Here is a 24670-nt window from a genome sequence, read left to right on the forward strand (position 1 = left end):
TAACAACCACAACTAGACTATCAACTGAGTCATAAAACGAGGCAGTCACTAAAGTAAAAAGCAAGTGACCTCAACTGTGCTTAGCAATTTTATTTTAGCCTTCCCTGTATAGCATCAGAATGAAACAACCTCAAACAGCCATGTGATCCCAGACAGTGGGGAAGGTTTCCAGAACTTGACTCAAACCAGGTTAAAGGGCAAATATTACATAGCCCTCTCCTCCCCCCGCCCCTCCCCGATTTGGAATGATCACCCCAGCACTGGGATAATTAGCAAGGGCTGCTTAGGAGCAAACAAAAGCCTTTAGAAGTCCAGTTTGTTAACTTGCTGCTAGCATTTTTTTAGGGATACACTGCATTACAGAGAAAAGCAGCTCGAGAACAGATCCCTCGTTTAAGCAATCTCTCTGCTCTGTGGGGTGGGAATGAGTCAGGCACAGGATGAGGGCTAACTAACAGTAAAGCAAAATATGACTGAATGTTGATAGAATATAAGGACGACCTCGGGGAATGAGGGAAAGAAATGCTACCTAGCAAACAATCAGACAAGAAAGGAAGGAGTTTAACTGTCAGAGAAAGGAAGGAAGGAGCTGCCCTAATGGATCAAGCAATTAAAAAGTGGTGGCAGAAAGTTTGGATTTTCAGACTTGCAATATTCTGTTAATATATAGCCTTACGATATAGTAGAATTAGCTCATCTAGTCGAGTTTCACGTTTGGTTTACCTGGGAGAGCTGAACCAGACAGATGCTGCAAAGATTGTAAATGCTGGCATTAGTTGCGAAGTTACTTTTTCATCACCATCGCAACAGCGGATGATCGCTCTCCAAGGCAGCCATTAAACAAGGACCACCTGTATGATATCTCACCCAATGTAACATTTCTGTTGGTATATCAAATAACTGAAATACTAATATTTTACCATCCAGTGCACTTTGAATTTTGTTCCTTTCTCTTTCTATCTCACTCTTTGTTCTTGCTGTCTCCAGCTTAATGTTTGTTATTTCTATCTTTTGTGAATGCTTCAGTTCTTCAATCTATAGAAAAAGAATGTATAATCAATTTTAGTTTTGATAAAAAACATATTGCAAAATTGTCTTTTTTGCAATGGTTGTAAAATGGTAAGATTAATATCTCACTGGCAAGGCTCACAAACACTACCACTGTTCTTCTGAGCTTCCTGCTTTAGAAAGATAACCCAGTTTTAGCGAAAAGCCTGAAATAATATTTGCACTCCTCTACTCTTATAAAATGTTTTGCAGGAGGTATTATTGTCAAATAAGGCTTTGTAGGCTTTGTTAAGAGCCAAATCTTTTCTCAAGTGGTATCCACTTCAAACTCTTCCCTAAAAAGATTTTCTAAATCTTGTACTTTATTTTTCTTTCCTGGCTTTTAGCTACAACTAGATTCCTTTTCTGATTTCTCATACCTTGTTACTTTAGTGCAAAAATGACCAGTCCTACATTGATATTGCTCAATGCTTCTTAATTTAATACTAGGGAATTTTTTCTTCATTTTTTTAATAGGCAGTCCTTGGATTATGAAAGCAATTGGGACTGGGATTGCCAATGCTAAGCAGTATGGTCATGAAGTGTGATATCTAGTGACCACATTGCCTAGTGGTGCCAGTCACAGCTCTTTCAGTTGCGGATATAACCCTAAGATGTGTAGATCCTTAAGTGGGAATCCCAGGTAAGGACCACGGGAGTACCACGGGTGCCAAAAGGGTGTATGGGAAAGACAGGAAGGTATACCATAGCTGGAAAACCCATAGTAAGTACCATTTATTCAATGTTGTCATAACTTTGAATGGTCTCTACACAATTGGTTGTAACCCAAGGACAACCTATATGTATATTAGAAAGGGTAGGTGACTAAAAAGTGCTTACAAGCTTTTTCATATCTTTGCGTTAAATATAAACAAATTTTAAAAAGAAGTCATGCTTGTGGAGCAACATGCTGGGACATCCTTCTTTCCCAATACCAGTATTCTTAGCTTATCCCTCAGGCTAAATTACACACATAAAACGTCCCACCTAATGACTCTTAATAGAGGCTCCCTAATACATACGGGGTTCTCCCAATGGATGAGTCTCATGCCTCCTCATCTTCCTTAGGATTGATGCTGATGCACTAATACAAAAACTCTTATCTCCTTTTGTCTCTGCCCACATGGCTGGATCTGACAGAGTGGGTGTGCTTTAGGTTCCTTTTTTAAAGTAGTGTCGTGTAATGGGAGGTAGAAGATGTGCCATCTCGACTGCAGTGCCTGCTCTCTGGACTATGTATCTCCCTGAGGTTTAAGCTACTCTAACTTTAAGGTAAAGGTAAAGGTAAAGGTTCCCCCGCACATGCGTGCTAGTCGTTTCCGACTCTAGCGGCCGGTGCTCATCTCCGTTTCAAAGCCGAAGAGCCAGCGCTTGTCCGAGGACATCTCCGTGGTCATGTGGCCGGCATGACTAGACGCCAAAGGCGCACGGAACGCTGTTACCTTCCCACCGGAGTGGTCCCTATTTTTCTACTTGCATTTTTACGTGCTTTCGAACTGCTAGGTTGGCAGAAGCTGGGAAGAGTAACAGGCGCTCACTCTGTTACGCAGCACTCGGGATTCGACCCGCCAAACTGCCGACCTTCCGATCGACAAGCTCAGCGTCCTAACCCACTGAGCCACCGCGTCCCTCTAACTTTACTGTCCTTTAAATGGGCCTTGAAGAACTGGATTTTTCCCCACGGTTAAGTGGGATATGTGCCCCAGAGTAAAATCCTATTAATATCTACTTTGCCTGGTTTACAGAATATCCTCAACAATTTTATTCTAGAGTTTAATTTTTAATCTGTATGCTATCCTAAATGAGTTGGGCACTTTTTTATAAATGTAATTTATAAATAAACAATATAGTTTATATTGTGATGATGAATAAAATGTTTGCAAAAAAACACAACCAAGCTGAGAGAGCACCAAGGACCCCACAAATAAGCCACAGTTTCACATGCTCTGTTGGTGTTGGTGGGAATGTTGTGTTCTTGTAGTTCCTTGATTAGACTGTTGTTCACTATTTGATTGTTTATCTGAGTTGGCAATTCCTTGATTGGAGTACTGTTTATTGCTTAACTGTTGGTTGGGTATTAATCCTAGTGTTAACCCTGGCTGGTTGTTAATTTTCATTTCCTCTTTCCCCTAAAACTTCCTCTTTCCTCTAAACTTTCATATTCTCTTCCTCCTAAAATAGCCTGCCTTACTTTTAGTATTTTGTCTCCTGCCCATCACTACTGAATTTGTTTATTCTTGACTATCTCCCTCCTCCCCTTAACAAAACTTTCATTAAACTCTCATTTCCACCTAGTACAAAATATATACACCCTAATCTATCACACCCCAACCCGTCTTCCCTTTCCCTGTTGCTCTGTTTTAAAAGGACATGGCTCTGTGAACTGAATTCAATTAATGTTAGCTCTCACGTCAATAGATAAGTTTTTGCTCATTATGTAACTTTATACTGATGAATTCCTTTCTGCAATGGGTGTCACTAGAATATATGCTCAGCCTATTGCAGTAAATTATTTACAGTAAATTAAAATGTACAAGTAGTGCTCAAGTTAAAATTGGGATGGCAATTTCCATCACTAAAGCTATATAGTTGTAAAATGTAATTTCATGTGACTGCAATGCTCAAGAGAGGCAATCTCTGCAGTCCTCATTGCCCTTCGTTAAACAAGGATTGTCGTTCCTTAAGTGAGCATCTCCTCGCAACTTCCTGCTGCCTTCTAACAATCAAAGTTACTGGGGAAGCCATCAAGAGGTGGAAGGCTAACCGTCAAGCCAGTAGGCAGAGAAATGGCTGCTGCAAGGTGGGGGAGAATGTGAGAGAAGCAGGAAAGTGAAGTGCCTTGGTGTGGCCACTACCAAGTGGAGGAGGGTACATGAATGGCAGGGAAAAGAGTGCACATGAGCGTGGGAGTAGTGCGGGATGTATGGGGTAAGGGGACTTCAGGTGGTTGCCGATGGATGAGGGAAGATGTGTGGGGGGTGGCCAGCAAGGCACGAAACAAGTGCAGAGGGGCTGGGGTTGGGTTTGATTGTGAGAGAGATTTATGTGGGTACCTTATGACCTTCCCTGCCAGCCTCCCCATTGATTTTGCTTGTGGTAAATAATCAGGTAAGGTCACAAATAGCAATAATGGGATATGGGATACTGCAACTTTTGTAAACGCAGGTTGCTTGTGAAGTTCAGAAAGCAAAACATTCTAAAGCATTCTGTGAGCAACAGTAAGCTGCCTCTGCCACAGCCAGTTTGCTCTTTGCTTTATGCCTAAAAATGCAATCTGTCGACTCAATAACATGCATCTTCGTATTAGAAAAATGCTAATCTTAATTACAGTTAAATCTTGCCCAGTGATGCTCTTCACTGAGATTATTGCCCTCCTCCATTTTCTTGATACTCTGCAGGCACTGAATACAGCTATCTTGAGAAAAGAAATTACGACATGCTGCTTTGCAATTTAACACAATTTGAAAGCTAAATGTATTTATCCTCCCGCCTCATTAAAAAAAACAGCACAAAACTAGCTTTCAATAGAAAATTTAAATCCAAAAGGCAATTACAGTCTGAACTGAGACATTCTATAGTTTAAGCTTTTCTGTACACTGTACAATAATTACATGTTGGTGACAATTAAGTAGCAAGGAATGCTCTTGAAACCCATTTAACACATGCTATTGGGTGGAAGTTCAAAAAAATGAAGCATGTTTTAATTTTGGCTATCGTTTTTTTCCATAAAAATGGCAGCTACATTATCAATAGAGAACACTATTATATATTATAAAGATTTAGTATGTCTCTTCATAAACTTTTAATTATCATTAAAGGCCCACCATTAAAAATAAAAGCTTTTATACCTTTGCAGATAAATTTGACATTATCTACCGTATTTTTCGGACCATAAGATGCACTTTTTTTCCCCAAAAGTGGGGAGGGAAAACGAGGGTGCGTCTTATGGTCCGAAGGTGATCCGTATGGCCAGCCCCAACCTCTGCAAGTGGAGCACGAATCGGCACGTGCTGAGAAACGCCGATCTCACGCTCCTGCACTATCCCTCGCTCGGTTTCAGCTTCCCTTGCTACAAGAGAAAGCAGGCTGAAACGGAGTGAGGAGATTGCCAGGAATGCGAATCGGCTGATCTCGCGCTGCTGCAATCTGCCTCGTTTCAGCTTGCTTTCTCTTGTAGCAAGGGAAGCTGAAACCGAGCGAGGGAGTTTGCAGGAGCGCGAGATCGGCCGATTCGCATTTCTGGAAATCTCCCTCACTCCGTTTCAGCTTGCTTTCTCTTGTAGCAAGGGAAGCTGAAACCGAGCGAGGGAGTTTGCAGGAGCGTGAGATCGGCCGATTCGCATTTCTGGCAATCTCCCTCACTCCGTTTCAGCTTGCTTTCTGCAAGAGAAAGCCGAGCTGCAGGGCCGCTCTAATGCAGAGAGGGAAGGACAAAGAGGGAGGGAAGGAAGGGACAATGGGAGAGGGAGGGAGAGAAAGAGAGAGGGAGAGAGAGAGAAGGAGAAAGAATTTTTTTTCTTGTTTTCCTGCTCTAAAAACTGGGTGCGTCTTGTGGTCCGGTGCGTCTTATGGTCCGAAAAATACAGTAATTGGCTACCTCTTGACTGCTAATAAAATGATATTTCTTTGATATAAGTAGCTGTGCTACAAAACAGTTCATCATAGAAGGTACATGACAAGAACACCTTCTCAACACTTAAATAAACAGATTAATACCAGACAAACAATCGAGCAATAAATAATACTTTAATTGATTAATTAATGCTCCCACCAATACTGACAAGGCAAATTACTGTATGAAAATTTACATCAGAGAGTCGAGCTAATCAAGAAATCTAAGAACAGATTTTTCTAAATGCTAGCCTTCAGAGAAAGGAATAAGAAAGCAAATCCCACTCCTGACTATCAACACGGTGTTCCCTAGTTTGTTAATGAAATGTCTGCAAGTAAACAACTAAGCTCAGAGAACCGCAAGGACTCCAGAGTTCAACCCGGAGCTATATATATTTTCAATTGGTATCAAAATATTACATAATTGTAATTCTATTATTCAAAATATCATACATGATGTATACATTTCATTATGTTTTGAAACTGTACTATCTGCTATTCTTTAGGAAATACATGGGCTTAGATGCAAAGAATGATATAGATTCAGCAAAACTACTGTTCACGGATATTTTTTCACTAAGTTAAACTTTTGTAATATGTAAGCAGTAAAACAAGGTTAAGAATGTGCAACTTCAATAATAAACCTTTTAAAAAATTACAGATAATGCATGTATTTATTTATTTTATTGGGCCAATCAGGAATAAATAGGAATATGAATAGGAACAGAGTAGGGTAGAAAATATTTTATGAGATATTTTTAAGTTTCAAAATGAAAAGTAGTCTCCATTTGAAAGTGACATTTTAGTTTTATTTCTAAAGAGGAAATTACTTGAAATAATCCGAGAGATTTTTAGAACTAAATTACTAGTTGTTTGCCTGAAGTGTAGTAATTAAACAATGTACACATAAGATACAAGGCTCAGTCCTGAGCCTTTTTGGTTCAAGCTCTCAAAAATTAGACATAGGACTATTTTTGGCCCAGAACTACTGGGTCTGGGTGACAAGAATTTTATGTATCTTTACTGCCACCTGGTGATCTTCCAGATTTAAATGTTACTTTATGTTCTCCATATCCTCCAAATAGAAAGTGAATTTCTTAAAATAAAAACTGAACTCAAATTCTTCTCCAGGATATCTAATTTCCCAGGTGAATGGAAAGTTTTCAAATGAAAGAACATTTTATCATGAGAGTTTTGATGTGTTGTGAGAAATGACTCAACCAGAATCAGTATAACTACTTCAAATGAGAATTAAATCTTGGATATGATAACACTGAGATCAACCAACATTCTGATTTGACCTAAGGCAGTTTCACTGGTTCATAATAAGCTACAAAATGTGGCTTGTGAAAAAATATATATGAACAGTAGAATCACTTTGTAAATGATAAAATTATGAAGGCAAAAGAAAATAAATGAAATAGACCCAATTAGACACGTCTCCTTCAATGTATCTGAACATATATGCTAGACTACATAAAATACATACTTTAGTATTCAAGGCGTCAATCTCTCGTTCAGCTTTGTAAAGCTTGCCTATTAAATCCGTATTTTGTTCACTGCTTATCTGCAATTCTTTTTCAACACGTTCAAGCTGCATTTTACCAGATTGTTTTTCTGCCTTAAAATTAGGAAAAAAATTACATTAACAAATTGAATTCATTGGGAGAAATTACATTTGAATTATAGTCTGAAACTTGTTTACATTGAAGCATTTCTACTGAAGTAAATTAAATTATCGTATATTATCTTACATTATCTTTAGGTTGTAGTCTTTAGTATTATCAAAACATAATATTTTATTAATATTATGGTGAATATCCATTTGGATAACAATAGATTTTAACTTTGTGAGGCTGTGATGGTTATTGTGCCTGTTTTATAGAGCAAAAATAGATGTTTATACAACTGTTAAAAAGCAAAAAACTCAGCAAGCTGAACTGAAACTCCATTAATCTAGAACCAAAGATAACTACCACAGAATAGGAAATAGCAGCTCCACACTGGTATATGAAACATATTGTTTTTAATGCTCCTAAATCTGTTTCAAAAGCACTTATGATTTTACAGATTGCTGACAACAGTCAAGATAAAAGCTGTGGGTGTGGGGGAAAAGACTTAACAAAAATAAGTCATCTAGTAGTTTATATAAGCTTATCTAATGTAACAGTCTATCTAGAATGCAACCTTAAATCATGATTTAGCCTAATGTGCAAAAATCTTGTCATGTATGACTTCTTTCTATCACTTCTCTCTTCCAGAAAACTTTCATTTTTAATGGCAATTTATTATAGCTCAGAACTATGCTTAGTGCTAATTATGATTTAAGGAAAAGCTTTAACACCCAATTCTCCAAAGAATATTAGGCTTCATAGCTGAAAATAACCCACACCTTTTAAAAAGAACAGTTTATAATAAATGGCTTTCTGAAATCCTTAAAAATTTACTTTAAGTCTCAGAAGGTAATGATTAAGGATTATGATGTGCAGAATTTGAGGGGGGGAAAGCTTATTCTACTACACTATGCATACATAGTATATAGGTATAAAGTGTTTAAACTGGGTTAGAAAAATTCCCAAAACATGATTAAAATAACCTTTGTTGCAATTTACCTGTCTACACAACAGCACACATTAAAATGAAATTCCGCTGCCCCGCTCTCAAAAGAAACGCCATCCACTGAACAATGTCACCCTCCCAAGCACAACAATAATATAACAACACCAAAAATGCCAAGTTATAGAAAAATGACACAAAAACATATAATCACGGTCCATTTTCAATATCTAGTGCAGGCATGTCAAACTCGCGACATCACGTGACGTCGCGCGACGTGTTGGAACTTTTTCCCATTGCCGAAAATGGGATGGGCACGGTTTCTCCGTGACGCTCCGGCCCGCGGGCCGGCAGTTTGACACCCCTGATCTAGTGGAAAAAAGAATCTTGAGAGTTAACAAGGTTGATACTATATAGAACAAAGCTGTTACAGAATCTAGTTGTTCTGATTCAGGTACCAAGAAGCCTGCTCCCAGAAGGCAACAATGAAAACTTAATTAGTCATATAATATCTCACCAGTGTAAAAGGAACTATTTATACATTTTATAGTACAATTTTGTTTCCTATTTTTAAAAAAAGGATGATCATTAAGATTCACTCATAGCCTGATGTGCATTTAGACCATTGGCCAAATCCTTGAAATTCATACATACAGGGTGCATTTTTATGATGCCTATACAGAAACAATTCAGGTGGGGGGTGGTTTACCTCCAAAGTTCTCATTGCAGCTTGCATCTCAGCTAACTGTCGGAACTGTATTCTTTGCGCATTTTCTGCTTGCATACCAGAATTTTCTCTCTGTGCTCTTAGTTCTGTTACTTCAGCTTCTAATCCCTTCAATTTCTGCAATAGTTGGGCCTTTTCTCTTAATAGTGCTTCAACACGCTTATTATCTCTTGTAGGATCAATACTAAGCAGTTGATTATGTAATTCTTCTTTATCTTTATCCAGCCTTGTAATCTATTAGTATTTGAACAGAAAACATTAATGTCCAATGCCATCCTCAGGATAGTCACCATGTTCACATCTGGAGCAATATCAAAGCTTACAACATATGGGAAAATGAAAATATGAGAATCCTTCACACATGAGATTTATTTTTTGACCAGATCTCATCATATTTTATTAAAATAGATGTCAAAGAGGAAATGTTTTTGATACGCAATCAGCATTAGGGAATGTGGGGAGGAAAGGGGTGCTCAAAGTTATAAAGCATGCAGAGAATGGCTAAAGCAGGAGGGCAAGAAATATCTCCTTGTCATATTGGGGATAATACTTCTAAAGTGTGAGTACATCTGTTAAGTCAGATATCAAATTCAGACAAAATCTAAAATATGAATTCAAGCAGGCAGATTTGTATTCATAGACAGAAATGGCCTAGGATTGTGCCTTTAAAAATGTTTCTAACATTTGCCCTAGATTTATAAAAGATTTACAATCAAACATTAGAGGAATAGCCAAGTTTGCTAAAAACACTAAATTATTCTGAATCCCTGAAGAATCAGGATAATTTTTTTTTACTCAAAGCATAATTAAACTTTGGGATTGGCTACCCCGAGATATGAGGTTAGCTACCAACTTGTGTGTGTCTGTGTGTACCATTGAATCACTATTGACTCCTGCCAACTGCCTGGGCAACCACAGGCTTTTTTGGCATGGTTTCAGAAGCAGCTTGCTATTGTCTCCTTCCTAGGGCTGTGAGATTGGCCCAAGTCATCCAGCTGGCTTTATGTCTAAGGCAGAGCTAGAATTCCTGTCTCCCAGTTTCTAGTCTGGTGCCTTAACCTCCATTTCAAAGTGACTCTCTACCTGCATGGCTAACTTCAAAAAAGACTGGATTAATTCACAGAAGTCAAGGGGATGATTATTGCTTCTGAAGGTATCTGCTGGGAGACTAACAGGCTTCCTTGTATAGTTCATTGGCTACTGTAAACACAGACTGCTGGAGTACATGGGCCAGGGGTCTGGTCCAGCAGGACATTGATTATTGCTTTAAGAAGATCCCTACAAGTAACCAAAACTAGAAACATTTTATGAATTATTCCGTTCTTTACTGTTCTTCTATAAAGACGACGCTCAATCTGATAATCATTTGTTGGCAAAAAAATAATTCCTTTAGTCCATTTTTAATAAAAACACCAGCATTAGGAAGATGGCAGAGACAAATAACTTATTTTATTGATTTTATAATCATAAAATGATTCACTGTGCCATGATTTATAGCTTTCTTCCTATCACAGAAGCAGAAGTAATAGCAGCACCCTACACATTGCCAGTAATACTGTTGTCCAATGCCCGTTGTGCATTGCAGTACCTTTTCTCATACACACACTTTAAATAAACATTTGTAAAGATTTTTTCACCACGATTGTTTCAAGCTAAATAACTAGCACTTGTCTTCAATTTCTCAGTTTCCTTAGATTCCTTCAAAGCTTATTCCATTCCATAAGGGGGAAAGATGAGCCATTTGTGTTCCTTGCTTGCTAGTCAGTGGGATAAATCTCGTCTTCGATCAAGCTAAAGCAGACGGCCTGTTTCAATCTGATCATAAACAGATTTTTCTGAAATGGACCCTGAACTGAAAATTATGTTCAGTATACAGCCCTATTACTTTCATTTCACAAATGAAGAGAAGAAAAACAAAGCAATCCACTTACACATCTCAAAGCATGATTACAATTTAAAATTAAAATCCTAAGCAAACCTATTTGGGATTAAGCTCAATGAAATAAAAAATGAAGTTACCAACAATCATGGAATAATACCGTAAGCTGGACACGCTGATCAATCTCTTTTTAAAAAATCTAAAATATGTTTCTACAGATATAATTTTATATTAGGACTTACCTCAGCTTCGTATCTTATTTTATTTTCTTCTAATACACGGGCATGCTTTTCTCTCTGATGTTGAAATTCTGATTTGAGGAAAGTATGTTCATAACGAAGTTTGTTATATTCTGTTCTATATTTTTCTACTTCCTAAATTAAAAACAACATGTGTGATTGAACTGGAGCAAACAAATATACAAAAATTTGGCCTTCCAAATGGACAAATTACACGTAGCATAAACAGAACTAGAATTATAAGTTTTTATTATTTTAGTGTTCTTACTTGGGGTTTTTTATTGGGGATTTTTTACATTTTTCTACTGTTTTTAGTTTGGGCTCGTATTTAATTCTCTTTTTAATTTTTGTAATTTGTATTTTTATATATGCCCTGTTCACCGCCCTGAGTCCTTCGGGAGAAGGGCGGTATACAAATATAATAAACTTAAACTTAAACTTACTGAAGTACCACATGAGGTAGTTTTATATTAATAGCTTACTAAATGCCTAACAGAGTTGTAAGGAATGCTGCTGGTACTTTATAGTATTCCCCAGCAACGTTAAAATTATTTGAGGTCAAGACGTTGCAGTGTTTCTTTATGGAGCTCAATTAATCAACCCTTGGTGTCAAACCCCTGGAGAGAGTTCTGTCTCTTTTTAAAAGCAAACTATTTCAAATTCCCCATGTTTTGATATGTTTGGGAGAGCTTACTTGTTTCCAGCCTTGTAAACTGCTAGAATTACTTGTGTGAAATGGGCAACTACATAAATGATGTAAATAAAATGTCAAACATGCCACTCTGGAAAGAAGCAGGACTTATGAGAAACCAAAATATAGATGAACTTTTAAAAAATATTGGTTAAACTTAACATTTCAACTATAGGATTGGTTATGGTTAATATTAATGGATTTTGTTTAAAAATTAAACATTATTGCATTTGGGGGGGGGGAACCATGAAGCATTTAGGAAACCTTGAAAGCAACTGATAATGAGAAAACCTTAAAAGTACATAACTCATATAGTTTTAAATTAGCCGTGAACTTAAAACAGGCAGGATCTGATTAGGAGATATCTGATTTATGCATTAAAAAAACACCTTCTCATCAACAGAATAAATCCACCAAATAATCTTGCTTTCATATTTTCAGTAAACATTTAACAAATTGCTCGTATAATAAAATCCTTTCCATTTTACTTACTTCATCCAGCTTGCAAAAGCGTTCTCTCATAGGTGTATCAACTTCATGCTGTATTTGTGCTTTCAGCAATTCGAGCTTCTGGGGAGTCATTACCTACAGGATGGTACAAATAGCTATAAAGCAAATAACTAAAATGCAGTGGTTCTGAAGTGTTCACTAGATTACTTTCAGTGGATCTCTATTTCACTTTATCTCCCAACGTTTCATGAAGATAAAAATAATGTAGAGGGTCACAAACAAACATGAAGGAATCACAGGGCATTGGCCATTAGTTGATGAGATGAGTGGACTGACCACACATTAGCAGGGATGGGAAGAAGCAAGTAAATACACTGCAGAACCAAATCAAGATTAATAGCAGCAGAGGCCCTGGGAACAGAATTGGGGTTAGTGGGAAGGAATCTATGGGGTAAAGAAATTACAGTGCTGGATTTGCCTAACACACTTAGTAAAGCATAAAACCAAAAACCCACAAAGTAACTTCACATGACTTTATAGCAACTATCTTTCATCCTGCATTACCTTCATGAGGATAAAATGAAAACAGGAACAGTAATATAGCTCCTATGAGCTTTTGGAGTAATAGTATAAAACATCATTTATATATTGCTAAGCACATTGATTTGTGCTTTAAATTGTAAGCCACCCTGAGTCTTCGGAGAAGGGCGGGATATAAACGGGATTAAAAAAAAAATCACAAACCCTCTTAGGTCTGTCTACAAGCCGTAAAATTAATTCTCTTAAATTATTTCTAATCAAATTTAATTTTCTAAACTAAAAACAAATCAGATGAGTAAAACATTTACAAAAGAAGCATAATTTTACACAATTCTTCAACTATTCCAAAAAAGTTGAATGTGGATAATAATCAAACTAAGTTGACATAATAAACCATAGAAAACTGTGACAGCCTATGATGCTTTTTAAGAATATGCAATGACAATTTTTTGTCATTGGCTAAAAATTATTTGAAATATAACATAAAAAAAATCTACATTTAATTGGAAAAAGTAACCTTTCTCTGGATTAGCCACAGCAGTTCTTGACATACCAGTCCATTTAACAAAAATAGATAAAGATGAAAATATGCTAACTATAAATTATCAGACCCATAGGAAATGGTATTATACAATACCAGAAGTTTGACATTTTCACAACGTAGAAGTAAATATTGTCTTACCTGTGATTTTAATTCCTCTACTTCTCTAGCTTTATCTAATAATTCTCCTCTAAGTTCAGCAAGCAGCAACTGAAATTTATCATGAACAGTTTGCTTTTCATGTAACAGCTGTTTCAACTCACTTTGTGATTTAGTATATTCATCAAGTAGCCTGCAAAAAGTATAAAATTTTAAATCATGCAACAAATATATGCATGAAGGAGGTACTTGAAGATTTGGTGTTGCTATTTTTTAGTCCTTTCAAGGACTTCTGTACATGTGTGCATAATCATAGAAGATACTTTTTCAAGGACAGCTGGCAAAGCTAAGCAGTAACTCACTTGCTTCAGCAGCTACCTCAGAAATCTCCTTCACATATGCCGAGGAAATGTTAGGGGACCATAAAGGCAGCCATGTGAAAACTCCAAGCATCTGTTTTATGCTTTGTAATGTACATGAAGAGACTTTTACCAAAGGTTTTGCAAAAGACTAACCATCCATAACTTGCAGCCAAAATAACAAAGGAAGAGCAATAGAATAAAATGTGACAGAATATCGAATGGTTTCAGATATTTAATTGGATTTATCTACCGCCCTTTCCCGCAGGACTCAGGGCGGTTTACAGGGTGTTTAAAACAAGAAATACAAAAGTTAAAAACAATTAAAACTAATTACAACAGTCCCTGAAAAAGTAAAAAAAAAACAATTAAAATTAAAATTAAAATTCTCAGCCTGGGCCAGAGAGCTCGAAGAGCCAGGTCTTCAGGTCCCGGCGGAATGAACGGAGGTCGGGGGCAGTCCTAAGCTCCACGGGCAGCTGGTTCCAGAGGGCAGGCGCACCCACTGAGAAGTCCCTCCCCCTGGGTGTTACCCGCCGGCAATCTTTTACCGGCGGCACCCTGAGAAGACCCTCCCTGTGGGAGCGCACTGGACAAAGGGTGCTTGATGCCGGCAGCAGGTGTTCCCTCAGATATCCCGGACCCAAGCCATTTAGGGCTTTATAGGTCATCACCAGCACCTTGAATCTCACCCGGAGGGCAACCGGAAGCCAATGCAGCTCGCGGAGTAGAGGTGTTACATGGGAGTATCGGGAAACCCCCATCACAACTCGCGCGGCCGCGTTCTGCACCAGCTGAAGCCTCCGAGTGGTCCTCAAGGGCAGCCCCATGTAGAGAGCGTTGCAGTAGTCTAAACGGGAGGTCACGAGCGCATGAGTGACTGTGCGTAGGGCATCTCGGTCCAGGTAGGGTCGCAACTGGCGCACCAGGCGAACCTGGGCAAAAGCCCCCCTGGTCATGGCTATGTGGTCTTCAAAATTGAGCCGGGAGTCAAGGAGGACGCCCAAGTTGCGAGCCCTATCAACGGGGGGTAACACCTCACCCCCCATCATTAAAGGTGGAATGGTCTGGTTAACCCGAGATGCCGATATGCACAGCCACTCAGTCTTGGCAGGATTGAGACGGAGCCTGTTTCTCCCCATCCAGACCTGGACCGCCTCCAGGCAACGGGACATCACGGCGAGGGCATCGCTGGGTTGGTTCGGGGTGGAAAGAAAAAGTTGGGTATCATCAGCGTACTGATGATACCCCACCCCGAAACCACGAATGATCTCACCCAGCGGCTTCATGTAGATGTTGAACAGGAGGGGCGAGAAAACCGACCCCTGAGGAACTCCACAAACAAGAGGCCTCGGGGTGGATCTCTGCCCTCCCATCAACACCGACTGCGAGCGGCCCAGGAGATAGGAGAACCACCGTAAAACGGTGCCTCCCACTCCCAACCCCTTGAGACGCCGCAGTAGGATACCATGGTCGATGGTATCGAAAGCCGCTGAGAGATCTAATAGGACTAGGACAGAGGAACAACCCGTCCCGAGCCTGCCAGAGATCATTCACCAGCGCGACCAATGCCGTCTCCGTGCTGTGTCCGTGCCTGAAACCCGATTGGTACAGGTCCAGATAATCAGTTTCCTCCAGGAACAGGGGAAGCTGATGCGCCACCACACTCTCAACAACCTTCGCCAAAAAGCGAAGGATGGAGACTGGACGATAATTATTTAAAACAGCCGGGTCCAGGGCAGGCTTTTTGAGGAGGGGTCTCACCACTGCCTCCTTCAAGGCGGCGGGGAAGACACCCTCCTTCAAAGAAGCAGTTATTACTGCCTGGAACCAGCCTCGTGTCTCCTCCCAGGCCGCATAAACCAGCCAGAAGGGGCACGGATCCAACAAACAGGTGGTGGAGCTCAGCCTCCTCATGATCCTGTCCATATCATCAGGGGAAACAGGATCGAACTCAGTCCAGATAACATGCTCAAGACCGTCCGATTCCTCCACGTCAGGCTCCACCCAGTCAGAGTCCAGGCCGGCCCGGATCTGAGCGATTTTGTCCGTCATATGATGACTAAACTCCTCGGCCCGTCCCTGTAAGGGATCCTCCCTCACCTCGAGTCACCCTAAACAGTATACAGATATGTATATTTAAGTTTTGTTAATATGACAACTAAAAATATTTTCCCTGCTAAAACATGTTAATAAGGCTTAAAATAGTAAAATTGCTTTTCTCCATACTAAGCTCAAGAAACTAAGAACTATTTTACACAAAACAATACCAACAGAATTCTTACAACCATTTAGAATCTGTTCTGTGGGGAAAACGTCTTCTGTTATGGCTTATCATACAAGTTCACCTTTTTAAACCACATTATTATAAAAAGTTCACTAAAGAATAGCTTTGATATATTCAATCTATTGCAACTAATACATTTTTATTAAAGTAAACGTGATACCTAGTATGTTCTGCTTTTAGAATTTGATAATTTGTTTTATGATGTTCACACCGCATCCTTTCATCAATTAACAGTTTTTGCAATTCTGCTTCTGAACTGACGAGATCACCACTCCCTCCCAGTGGAGAGAGGATATTCGGCAAAGCATCCATTTTGACTGAATACTAATGAGATGACAGTCAGGTAAAAATGCTGTCAGTGCAAGACTATCACCGTCATAGAGACTGCTTTCTCTCATAAGGATATCCCGAGAGGCCAAATTATCTGTACAAACAAAAAAGCACCCAATTAATAGTTACTACATCATGATAAACTCTTTCTTGAATACATGTTGCAAAACTTCATTTTTCCACTAAACAGCATTCACTAAAATTCTATATTCATGCATTACAATTCAGTTCAATTCACAGTAAACTAAATATGTTAAATTATGAACAATACATGTAATTTACCATTATCTGAACTTTTTTTTCTTTACAAGAGTATTGGATGTCCCTATGGATGTAAAAGAGCTATTCCTGAGAGATACTGTGAACTTTGCATGAAAGCCAATCAACTTGACCATATCCTTTGATGAGAATATTTGGTTTAAAGCAAATATTAAATATTTAAAGCAAAAGCACCCAAAGGTGCTTTTTCAAGAGGCAACTGGACTTTCTTCTTTTTCTTTAAAGAGGTTTAGCTTGTCATCCAAGAAGTTTCTTCAGCTCTGAAGAAGCTGAAGAAGCTTCTTGGATGAGAAACGAAACGTCTTCTGCAAATTAGGCTTTGAGAGCAATTCCACTCTGCCTAAACTTGTGCCAAGTCTAAAGTGAAATTTGAAGTTGCTAATTCTACGTTTCTTAAAACAATTTACCAATCACAGTTGCAAGCCTACAGCCTTGTAGTGTCTAATAATATTGGCTTAATGTGTTAACGAAGTCTGGCTTTTTTATCCATTATCTAAAAATGGAAAGGTTTTGTGATACTAACAGCAAAGCTAACGCACTGTTGTGATAAAAGCAAGCCTACGTCAAGAAGCTATAGTGAAAGATATAGATCTTTTAGGAAGTGGTATATTTATTCCTTGCCCAGTTCTAATTCTGATGAGAATAAAAGAGTGAATACAAAACACTAATTGAACATTTAAAGGGGTTGGTGATAAGGAATGTACAAAAACCTCTTGATTGTTCTGTGGCTCAAAAAACAGCAATCTCAAAACAAGCATCAATGTGGCTTAATGGGAAACAGAGTCATTTTAGATAACATATTTTGGGTACAATTATCAATATAAATCTATTGTTTGTAGGATATTCTTATTATCACTATCAACCTAACAAAGGACAGAAACAGAAGTTGGTAGAATTTTGTTTTACATACAAAAATAAGCAAGCTGTGGAATGTTACAATACAAAACTTTCATGCCTTTTTTCCTTCTAAACCTCAGGTGGTGAAAGATCCTGTCACGTTAAATCTGATTCAGCAGAGTCTCATAAGCAGCTGCTCAGCTATAAACCCTACGTTGTACAGATCAACATTCACGTGATTATCAAGTAAAAGACCACCCCCGATAGTATTTTTTCCCTCATCAGTCAGCAAAGGAAAGCGTCACTTCTGAAATATTAACATTATACATTCGAGACTTTCCAGCCAAGGAAAGATAATATCTAGTTCTAGTAGGTTGGGAAAGGCTGTCGCAGACTTAACGCGAAAGCGAACGAATTTATTAAAAACAACCCCGTGCATTACGAAATTTTGCAGTAAAGTCATATTTGAAGAAGCACACCGTGACTCGTCAAATGTCTCGGTTAGTATCCTAATCCTACCGGCCCTTTCCCCCCCCCCCTTCTCTTTCCCTCACCAGTTCAGAGCAAACGTCGGGTGCCCCGGCTGTTTAAAAATGGCGCCTCAGGATTATTGCCCCGCCCCTTTCCTTTTTATTTGAGACCTCTCGGGATCCGTACGCGCTTTTTACCTTTCCATTTTGTAAGCTGCGGGTCGGACCCCTCATCGTTTTAGGCTTTCGTCGCTAAGCACCACGGGAATGCGGAAAAGGGATCGCCGCGTTGGAATGGAAATCGAAGCGCGAGGTGACGCGGGAAGATCGGAGGCGGGGCTTGTTCCTTTTTTTTTTTAGCGTTGGAACCAATCGTATTGTTGCCGAGGTCGCTCCTGTGGTAAAGAAACGGCATTTGGAATCTTTCGGGATAGAAAGTTCTTCCTTCTGGTGTCAATTTCCTTGGTGAGGTGCTCTGTGCGGAATTCCTATTGAGTGCGTGGGAAACGCCCGCTATCTCGAGCTGTCTCTCGGAATAAGTACGTAGCTTAGTCCCCTCCCTCAATGGGTCCGTTGACTTTCCCGTTCTACTTTCCTCAGTCTGAGGAGGGGTCCTTGGTGCTCTCCCCTCATTTCAGCCCTGAGCTTCAAATATTCTCCTTAGTTTTCTCAAGTCTCCCAAGTGTAAGTTTTTTTTTTCCCCTGGACTGTCGCCACATGCCCTTGAATGTCTGCTTTATTGGTCTTCCCTCAAGGAAGCTGCCAACTTTTATTGACTACAGTCCAAGTTATTCGTCATATTTATCTCTAAAATTATCGTTTAGGATTTTTCCCCCTGCCTTTTTAAAATATGTAACTTAAAAGTATTTGAAGGAGTTCTCTCCCTCTTATTCAGCTTGCTCAAGTCAACTACCTTTAGGATTCTGATTTTTCTTATAGAAATTCTTCACTGTCTTCAGAAAATGTGACATCGCTCTTCTACTTGAGATGAATCCTTAGTTCTCTAGCACTGTGACAATCTTACCTTTTTGAAACCAAGGAAACAAAACAACTTTTTACTTCTTTGCCATCCACATTATGGCCACTAACCACTGCCGAAATTCTACCACCCTTAAGAATTAACTTTTAACTTGGGTGGTAAATTTTGTTGTTATTTTCATGATTAACTTTCAGTGTTTTTCTTTCAGTCTAAAAAGTTCTCAAACTGATACTGTTTTGATCATCTATTTTGATTCCGGGTGACATCTCTTCCAGAGGTGCCATTCTTAGAAACTAAATATTGCAGGATATGAAGACAATTTTTATTTCCATCGTCTAACTCTTTTCTTTATCCTGAAACATTCTATAAAAATCCCTGTTTAATGGAACCTGCTGCCAGATTAATGAATGAATGAACCTTTATTGTCAAAGTACAACCATGTATACATTGCGAATGCATAGGACTGCATCGCTGTAGGTGGCCAAAGAACAGCGAGAGTTCCTGTCCTTTTTTTTAAGTGAGAAAATTACATAAAGTTCAGCAAGTTTAAGACTAAATGTAAATAGGTTTAGTTTGAAATCTTCAAATGATTTGATGACACTCAAAAGCAAATATATGCTATCAAAATTTTCTAGTGCTGCAGAAGAAGTTTTGATTCTCTAGTCTTTTGCTGTGGTCAAAAGATTTATCACTTCATGATGAATTCTAGATTTACACACTGCAATCTCTTGATGAGAAATGGTGTCTCTCATAGTATACTCTTGTAGGCTGAAATATTTTAAACTGTTATGCTTGTTTGCTGAAATACTGTTAAAAATGAAAAACTAAGCAAACAATGGTCTGAAAGTCATTCCTCATAAAATGTCTAGACTACCATCAGAATTAAAATGTGAGATATATTAACTCCTTTCTCAGTGAGAATCCTAGTTGTTTGACTTGATAGTGGCTTTTTAGCTGGGAAAAAATCACGCGTTTTCTTAATACTGCTACATAAAAATTATTCAGGTTATTCTGTCATTCCTTTGGCTAAACACAGTGCTTTTTTGCAAAAGAAAAAAGTGCCGGAACTCACACGTCATACAACCCACTTTGCCTACCCTACAAGGTTCCATCCAAAAAAGGTGCTGGAACTCCGTTCTGAGCGTTCTATGAGAAAAAAAGCCCTGGCTAAACATATACCTTATTAGCCACGTATCATTATAATCTTGCTTTAGCACCACTTACTGGCCAAACCATGACGTTATTTTAGGATTTGGGGTAATAACCATGCCTAATGAGTATAGGCAATGCTTATATATGTTTATTTGCTATAAAATTTGAAGAAAGGCACAAGAAATATTTCTAAAACGTTTCCATTCTGCTGCCAACGGCTTCTTCAAGGCAGTGAACAATACTGCAACCAGTCCATTGTTGCAGAGAACTTTCCAGATGGTCTAAACTTAAGCCCCCAATAGTGTGTCTCTGACTGCCTTTTATATCTTAAATCTTTTATTTTGACTGAAAGCTTATTCATTTGCCTATCATGCCAACACAGTATCTGGAAATAACATTTTCCTGGAGAAATCAACTGGATCTAGTGATTACATCTCTTCTAATCTGGCGGGGGGGGGGGAGGTAAGTTTTTATTTCCTATACGATGATATGCAGCAGTTTTCCCTGCTGTTCTAATCTTCAGCTAAGAGTTTTAATTCCACAAATAATTAAAACAATTGTAATAAAATACAGTTTACATGAAAATGTATTTACATATACAAAAACTATTTTGTGTGTCACATTGGGTAGTTCAGTAGATATTTAAAATAAACAATACCAACTACATTTAAAAACTTTATTTAAAAATAAAAGTCAGTGTGTCCTTGAGGCAATTCTAATCCCCTATGAAATTTGTAGAACACAATAAAGAACAGTAGTACGTTTATAGGTGTGCAGTGCCCCACAAAACAAACATGGCACAATTATATGTTACATACAGAATGATAAAATGTCAATTCAGTGCAAAGGGATTCAGTAGATTTTTAAACATTTATCAATGATGCCAAGTTGTCATTATCTTACAAAGGAAAGGTAATGAGGAAAAAGGCTGCCTGAGGTACAATTTAATCCATGAAACATAGATAATAAATTAAAATCTTACAAAATAGTTCAACAGTTCAACCATTCACCATGCAAGTAGTATATGCACTGCCTTCAAAATTCCTAATATTTGAAACCTGGATTTATATAATAACTTACATCATGAGATAGTTCTATAAATGTTTCAGTAGTCTTAATGTTATTAAAATGAATTTTCAATGTAAAAATTGAATGCAACACATTACCTGTTTAGTTTTATATTGCACATTTTCATTTATAATCAAGGGTATTAACATGATGCAAAAGTATAATACAAATAATTCTTACCATGAAGACTTTCTTTTCTCAGAAGGAGCTAAACAAAATATGCATATAGAACTTAAATCCTTGATGCTTATTGTCAAAATTGTATATTACTGTGTTCAGTAGTGAAGCAGTCTTCGCTGATCGTTTGAGGAAGTAAAACACAATTCCATAAAAGATAAAATTTGAGAATAAAAATATAAAATATTATACACTAATGAAAATTAAAATAATCCTCTTGAGTGGTCTATTGTGGACTACTTGTGTAGTAATATTAAATATGAATTGTTTGCTTCTAAAATGTCTAATGTGACTGTCTTGCATAATAGGTTTTAACACAAAAAACTACACGTTTTTTAAAAATAATATACCTAAGTTTTCATCAAATGTAAAAAAAAAGTTTGAACCCCAATAAAATATAATATTCCTTAAATTCTGCCAAATCATTTTGGATTAGCTGTGGTTCAGCAGAAACAAAACCTAGAACAGTTTTATTATTTTGGGTTTTGGCTGAAAATTTGTAGACATCACAGAGTGTTTTTATTGAGCAGTAGAGTAAGGCTGTTGTTCCTGCTCTTACTCTGGCCTACTCACTTGTTTTCCCACAATTTTTCTTCCCTCCCCTCCCACTTTTCGCTCAGCCAACACCAATGTCCCAGCATGGCATAATCCATCTGCCTCTTCTCCATTCTGCATGTCCATGTTTATAAGAATAGCAGGAAACTACAAAATGAATGCAAAGGCATTCTAATAGAAACAAACAGTCCATCCTAAGATTATTCCTCAGTTGATTTTATCAAAACAGTTAATCTTGGGTTTTTTTATTAGTACATCTCCCAAGAAGTTGGAATTGGGTGTTACTTCTGGCTCGACACTGTTTATACAAATGTGCATTTACTGCAAGAAAGAAATGACCTGCCTTCTTCACTGGCAATTTAAGATAGAAGTGAAAAAGAAAAGGATAGTGCAGTAATTTGAATGAATTTCTCCTGAAGATTTATGAGGCACCTTCTAAAGTCTTTTAAGAAGGCTTTGAAAGATATGTTAGCTTAAACTGTACTGTTGAATTGATTGTTATCACTTGTATGTTTGTGCACATGGTTTTGTTGTATCACACCACTGGCTGCTATTGTTGCTATTTCATTACTATGTTTTGTCTTATTATTTTCACTTCTTGGAATATTTTATTAATAAAAATAGCCTACAAATACTTTGGTGGTGGTGGTGTGTATGTGTGTGTAGTTTTGAAATTAAATGTTGACTAAAACCAATATAATATGCGTCACTGCCATGCAGAGAGAACCTGATTAACAAGGCAGCATGGGATGTGATGTAAAAAGATTGGGAGTTTTTTTCAAGCAAAACTACTTGGGATTAGCTGTTATTCAAAGTGCTTTTTAACTAATTTATTCCTTTATAATACAATTTAACAAACTGATTTAAATGATATCCCCTAGCTTGAAGAGGATTATGTTTTGTAAAAATGTCTGTACTAAAATTGCACATTACACTTTTTGAACATTTTTACATTAATTCATTAATCTATCTTTTGGTTTTTCTGTTCATTATCAGATCATTGTTTTCACACATAAATGCAGAGAAACAGAATTATTTGGTATAATTTTTATTTTCCAGGCCCAGTCTTTTCAACATTGCCACTTCATTTGTTTGATGCACAAGGCTGTAGGAAACGTTGCGAACCAAAACATTATGTGATCATACTAATCCTGAGGAGCACTTTTGATATTAGACAATTTCATCTTTCTTCTGCTTACAATCTCCTGCTTACAGTCTTACTTGAGTTTCTGCTTTCCATTTTTTCTGAAACACCTGAATTGCAAATTGTAACCCAGAAAATATTTTCCTTGATCCCAATAATTGTTCTCAAGTTCTGCTGCATCCCCTTCTGTTAGATTCAAATGTTAAAGGTTTCTACCCCTAGACTTGGTATATTGCCAACAGCTTCCCTGTTGGTTAGTTCAGAACTCATACAGCCTCACTAAACTGAAGTGAGCTATGGCAGAGCCAGTTAAGGCAATTTCACTGGCCCCCACACATAGAGGTTGATTTGTTTGTTTTACTTGTTTGCTATCTATTTCCAGAAGCTATGTGTGGCTAATAGTCTTAAAATTTAAAAAAAACACTTCTCCAGACAAAATATATATACCGTAACAAAATCAAAAAAGGATGTTTTTTTTAAAAGAATCAATAAATATGTCATCACTTGCAAATTTCACTTTCAGTCATAATATACCCCCTTCTTGTGCAACACAGAACAACTTAAATGTTCACCATGGTCCTAAAGACCAGAGGAACACAGCTGGCCAAATCTTGACCAAAGGGAGTTCTAAAGATTGGGGGCAGCTTCCAAGGCCTTCTCAGGTGGCAATCCTATAGAGATGAAGGAAATTGCTCCTATTTGATCTGGTCAGATGGGCAAATGAATACAAGAGAAGGGGATCCTGCCTTCTAAATCTAGTATTTAAAATGAATGTATAGGTTTTTTTTCATTCAAGGTATCTAAAGCAATAGTTATGATATAATGGCAAGTTATTCCAGGATTCAAGATTTCCCATACATTTCCGATTGCTTGACTCTTCAAATGACAGAAAAGGGAAAAAATGATGTAGCGGAAAAAATGTAGGAAGCATTCAAATGAATATTCTGCGTCTTGCCTTCAATCTTAAAAGACCCTTAAGATCGGAACTGTAAGCACATTGAGATGTTATGGCCTAATGTTTAGATACTTCATTTAGCCCGGCTTCAGGAAAAGCTTTACTGTTACATCTATAAGCAATCTGACAAATGTTATGTATGAAGTTTATTTATAGCAAGGTGACCTGATTTCAAAATGCCTTGAATACTTTTAGCATGCTGCCTTTGTTCAGCACTGCTAAATTCAATTACATCATTATTTAGTTCTTAAGTTAGTCAATGATTTCTATGAAGCAGCAGTCATTTAATTAAGCAAGCTACATTTGACACAGGAATATTGGCAGCGTGGCATATGTTTAAATGGTGTTAAAAATTAAAGCCAGAGTTTTCTGGTTAGAAAATTGCAAATAACTATTTTTGAATTAAAGTGAGAACAAAAAATATACAAGAAGTTATCTAAGATTCAAGAAAACAGAGAGATAGCTCTGATGTGGTATCTGACAATCTCTAGGTTAACACTTTTTAAGTATTCACACTAGTAAGTGAATAGAAATACATTTTCCCTGTTGTGCACTTTCTGTGGCTTCAAGTGCTGTTGCAAAAACTCAATTTCAACAGTAAAAACATGAATATTCCTTAGTGAAACAGAGGATGGCTCTTAGCAAAGGAACTTGGAGAAGTGCGCCATAAAGCAGCATAAACAGACAAAAACATAACA

General features: G+C 37.8%; 2 protein-coding genes across 3 annotated transcripts in view; both read right to left on the reverse strand.

The window, feature by feature from the left end:
* The window catches only part of CEP83 (centrosomal protein 83), a 31349-nt gene extending 13357 nt beyond the window's left edge, over nucleotides 1–17992 (reverse strand). The window contains exons 1-8 of one of the 2 annotated variants that reach the window (XM_081331867.1): nucleotides 17952–17992; nucleotides 16187–16450; nucleotides 13423–13573; nucleotides 12243–12335; nucleotides 11063–11194; nucleotides 8924–9175; nucleotides 7148–7279; nucleotides 921–1035 (exon numbers count right to left, since the gene is read on the reverse strand). In XM_081331867.1, the coding sequence (XP_081187993.1) occupies nucleotides 921–1035; nucleotides 7148–7279; nucleotides 8924–9175; nucleotides 11063–11194; nucleotides 12243–12335; nucleotides 13423–13573; nucleotides 16187–16338 (1027 nt within the window). In that variant the 5' untranslated portion in view covers nucleotides 16339–16450; nucleotides 17952–17992. The remainder of the gene's footprint in view (nucleotides 1–920; nucleotides 1036–7147; nucleotides 7280–8923; nucleotides 9176–11062; nucleotides 11195–12242; nucleotides 12336–13422; nucleotides 13574–16186; nucleotides 16451–17951) is intronic. The other variant, XM_081331866.1, reaches the window with a different exon arrangement.
* Nucleotides 1–24670, reverse strand: part of FGD6 (FYVE, RhoGEF and PH domain containing 6) — a 377558-nt gene that overhangs the window by 65605 nt on the left and 287283 nt on the right. The gene's annotated exons all lie outside the window — the stretch shown is intronic.

The sequence above is a fragment of the Vipera berus genome (genome assembly GCF_964194415.1).
Source record: "Vipera berus genome assembly, chromosome: 6".
NCBI classification, from domain to species: domain Eukaryota; kingdom Metazoa; phylum Chordata; class Lepidosauria; order Squamata; family Viperidae; genus Vipera; species Vipera berus.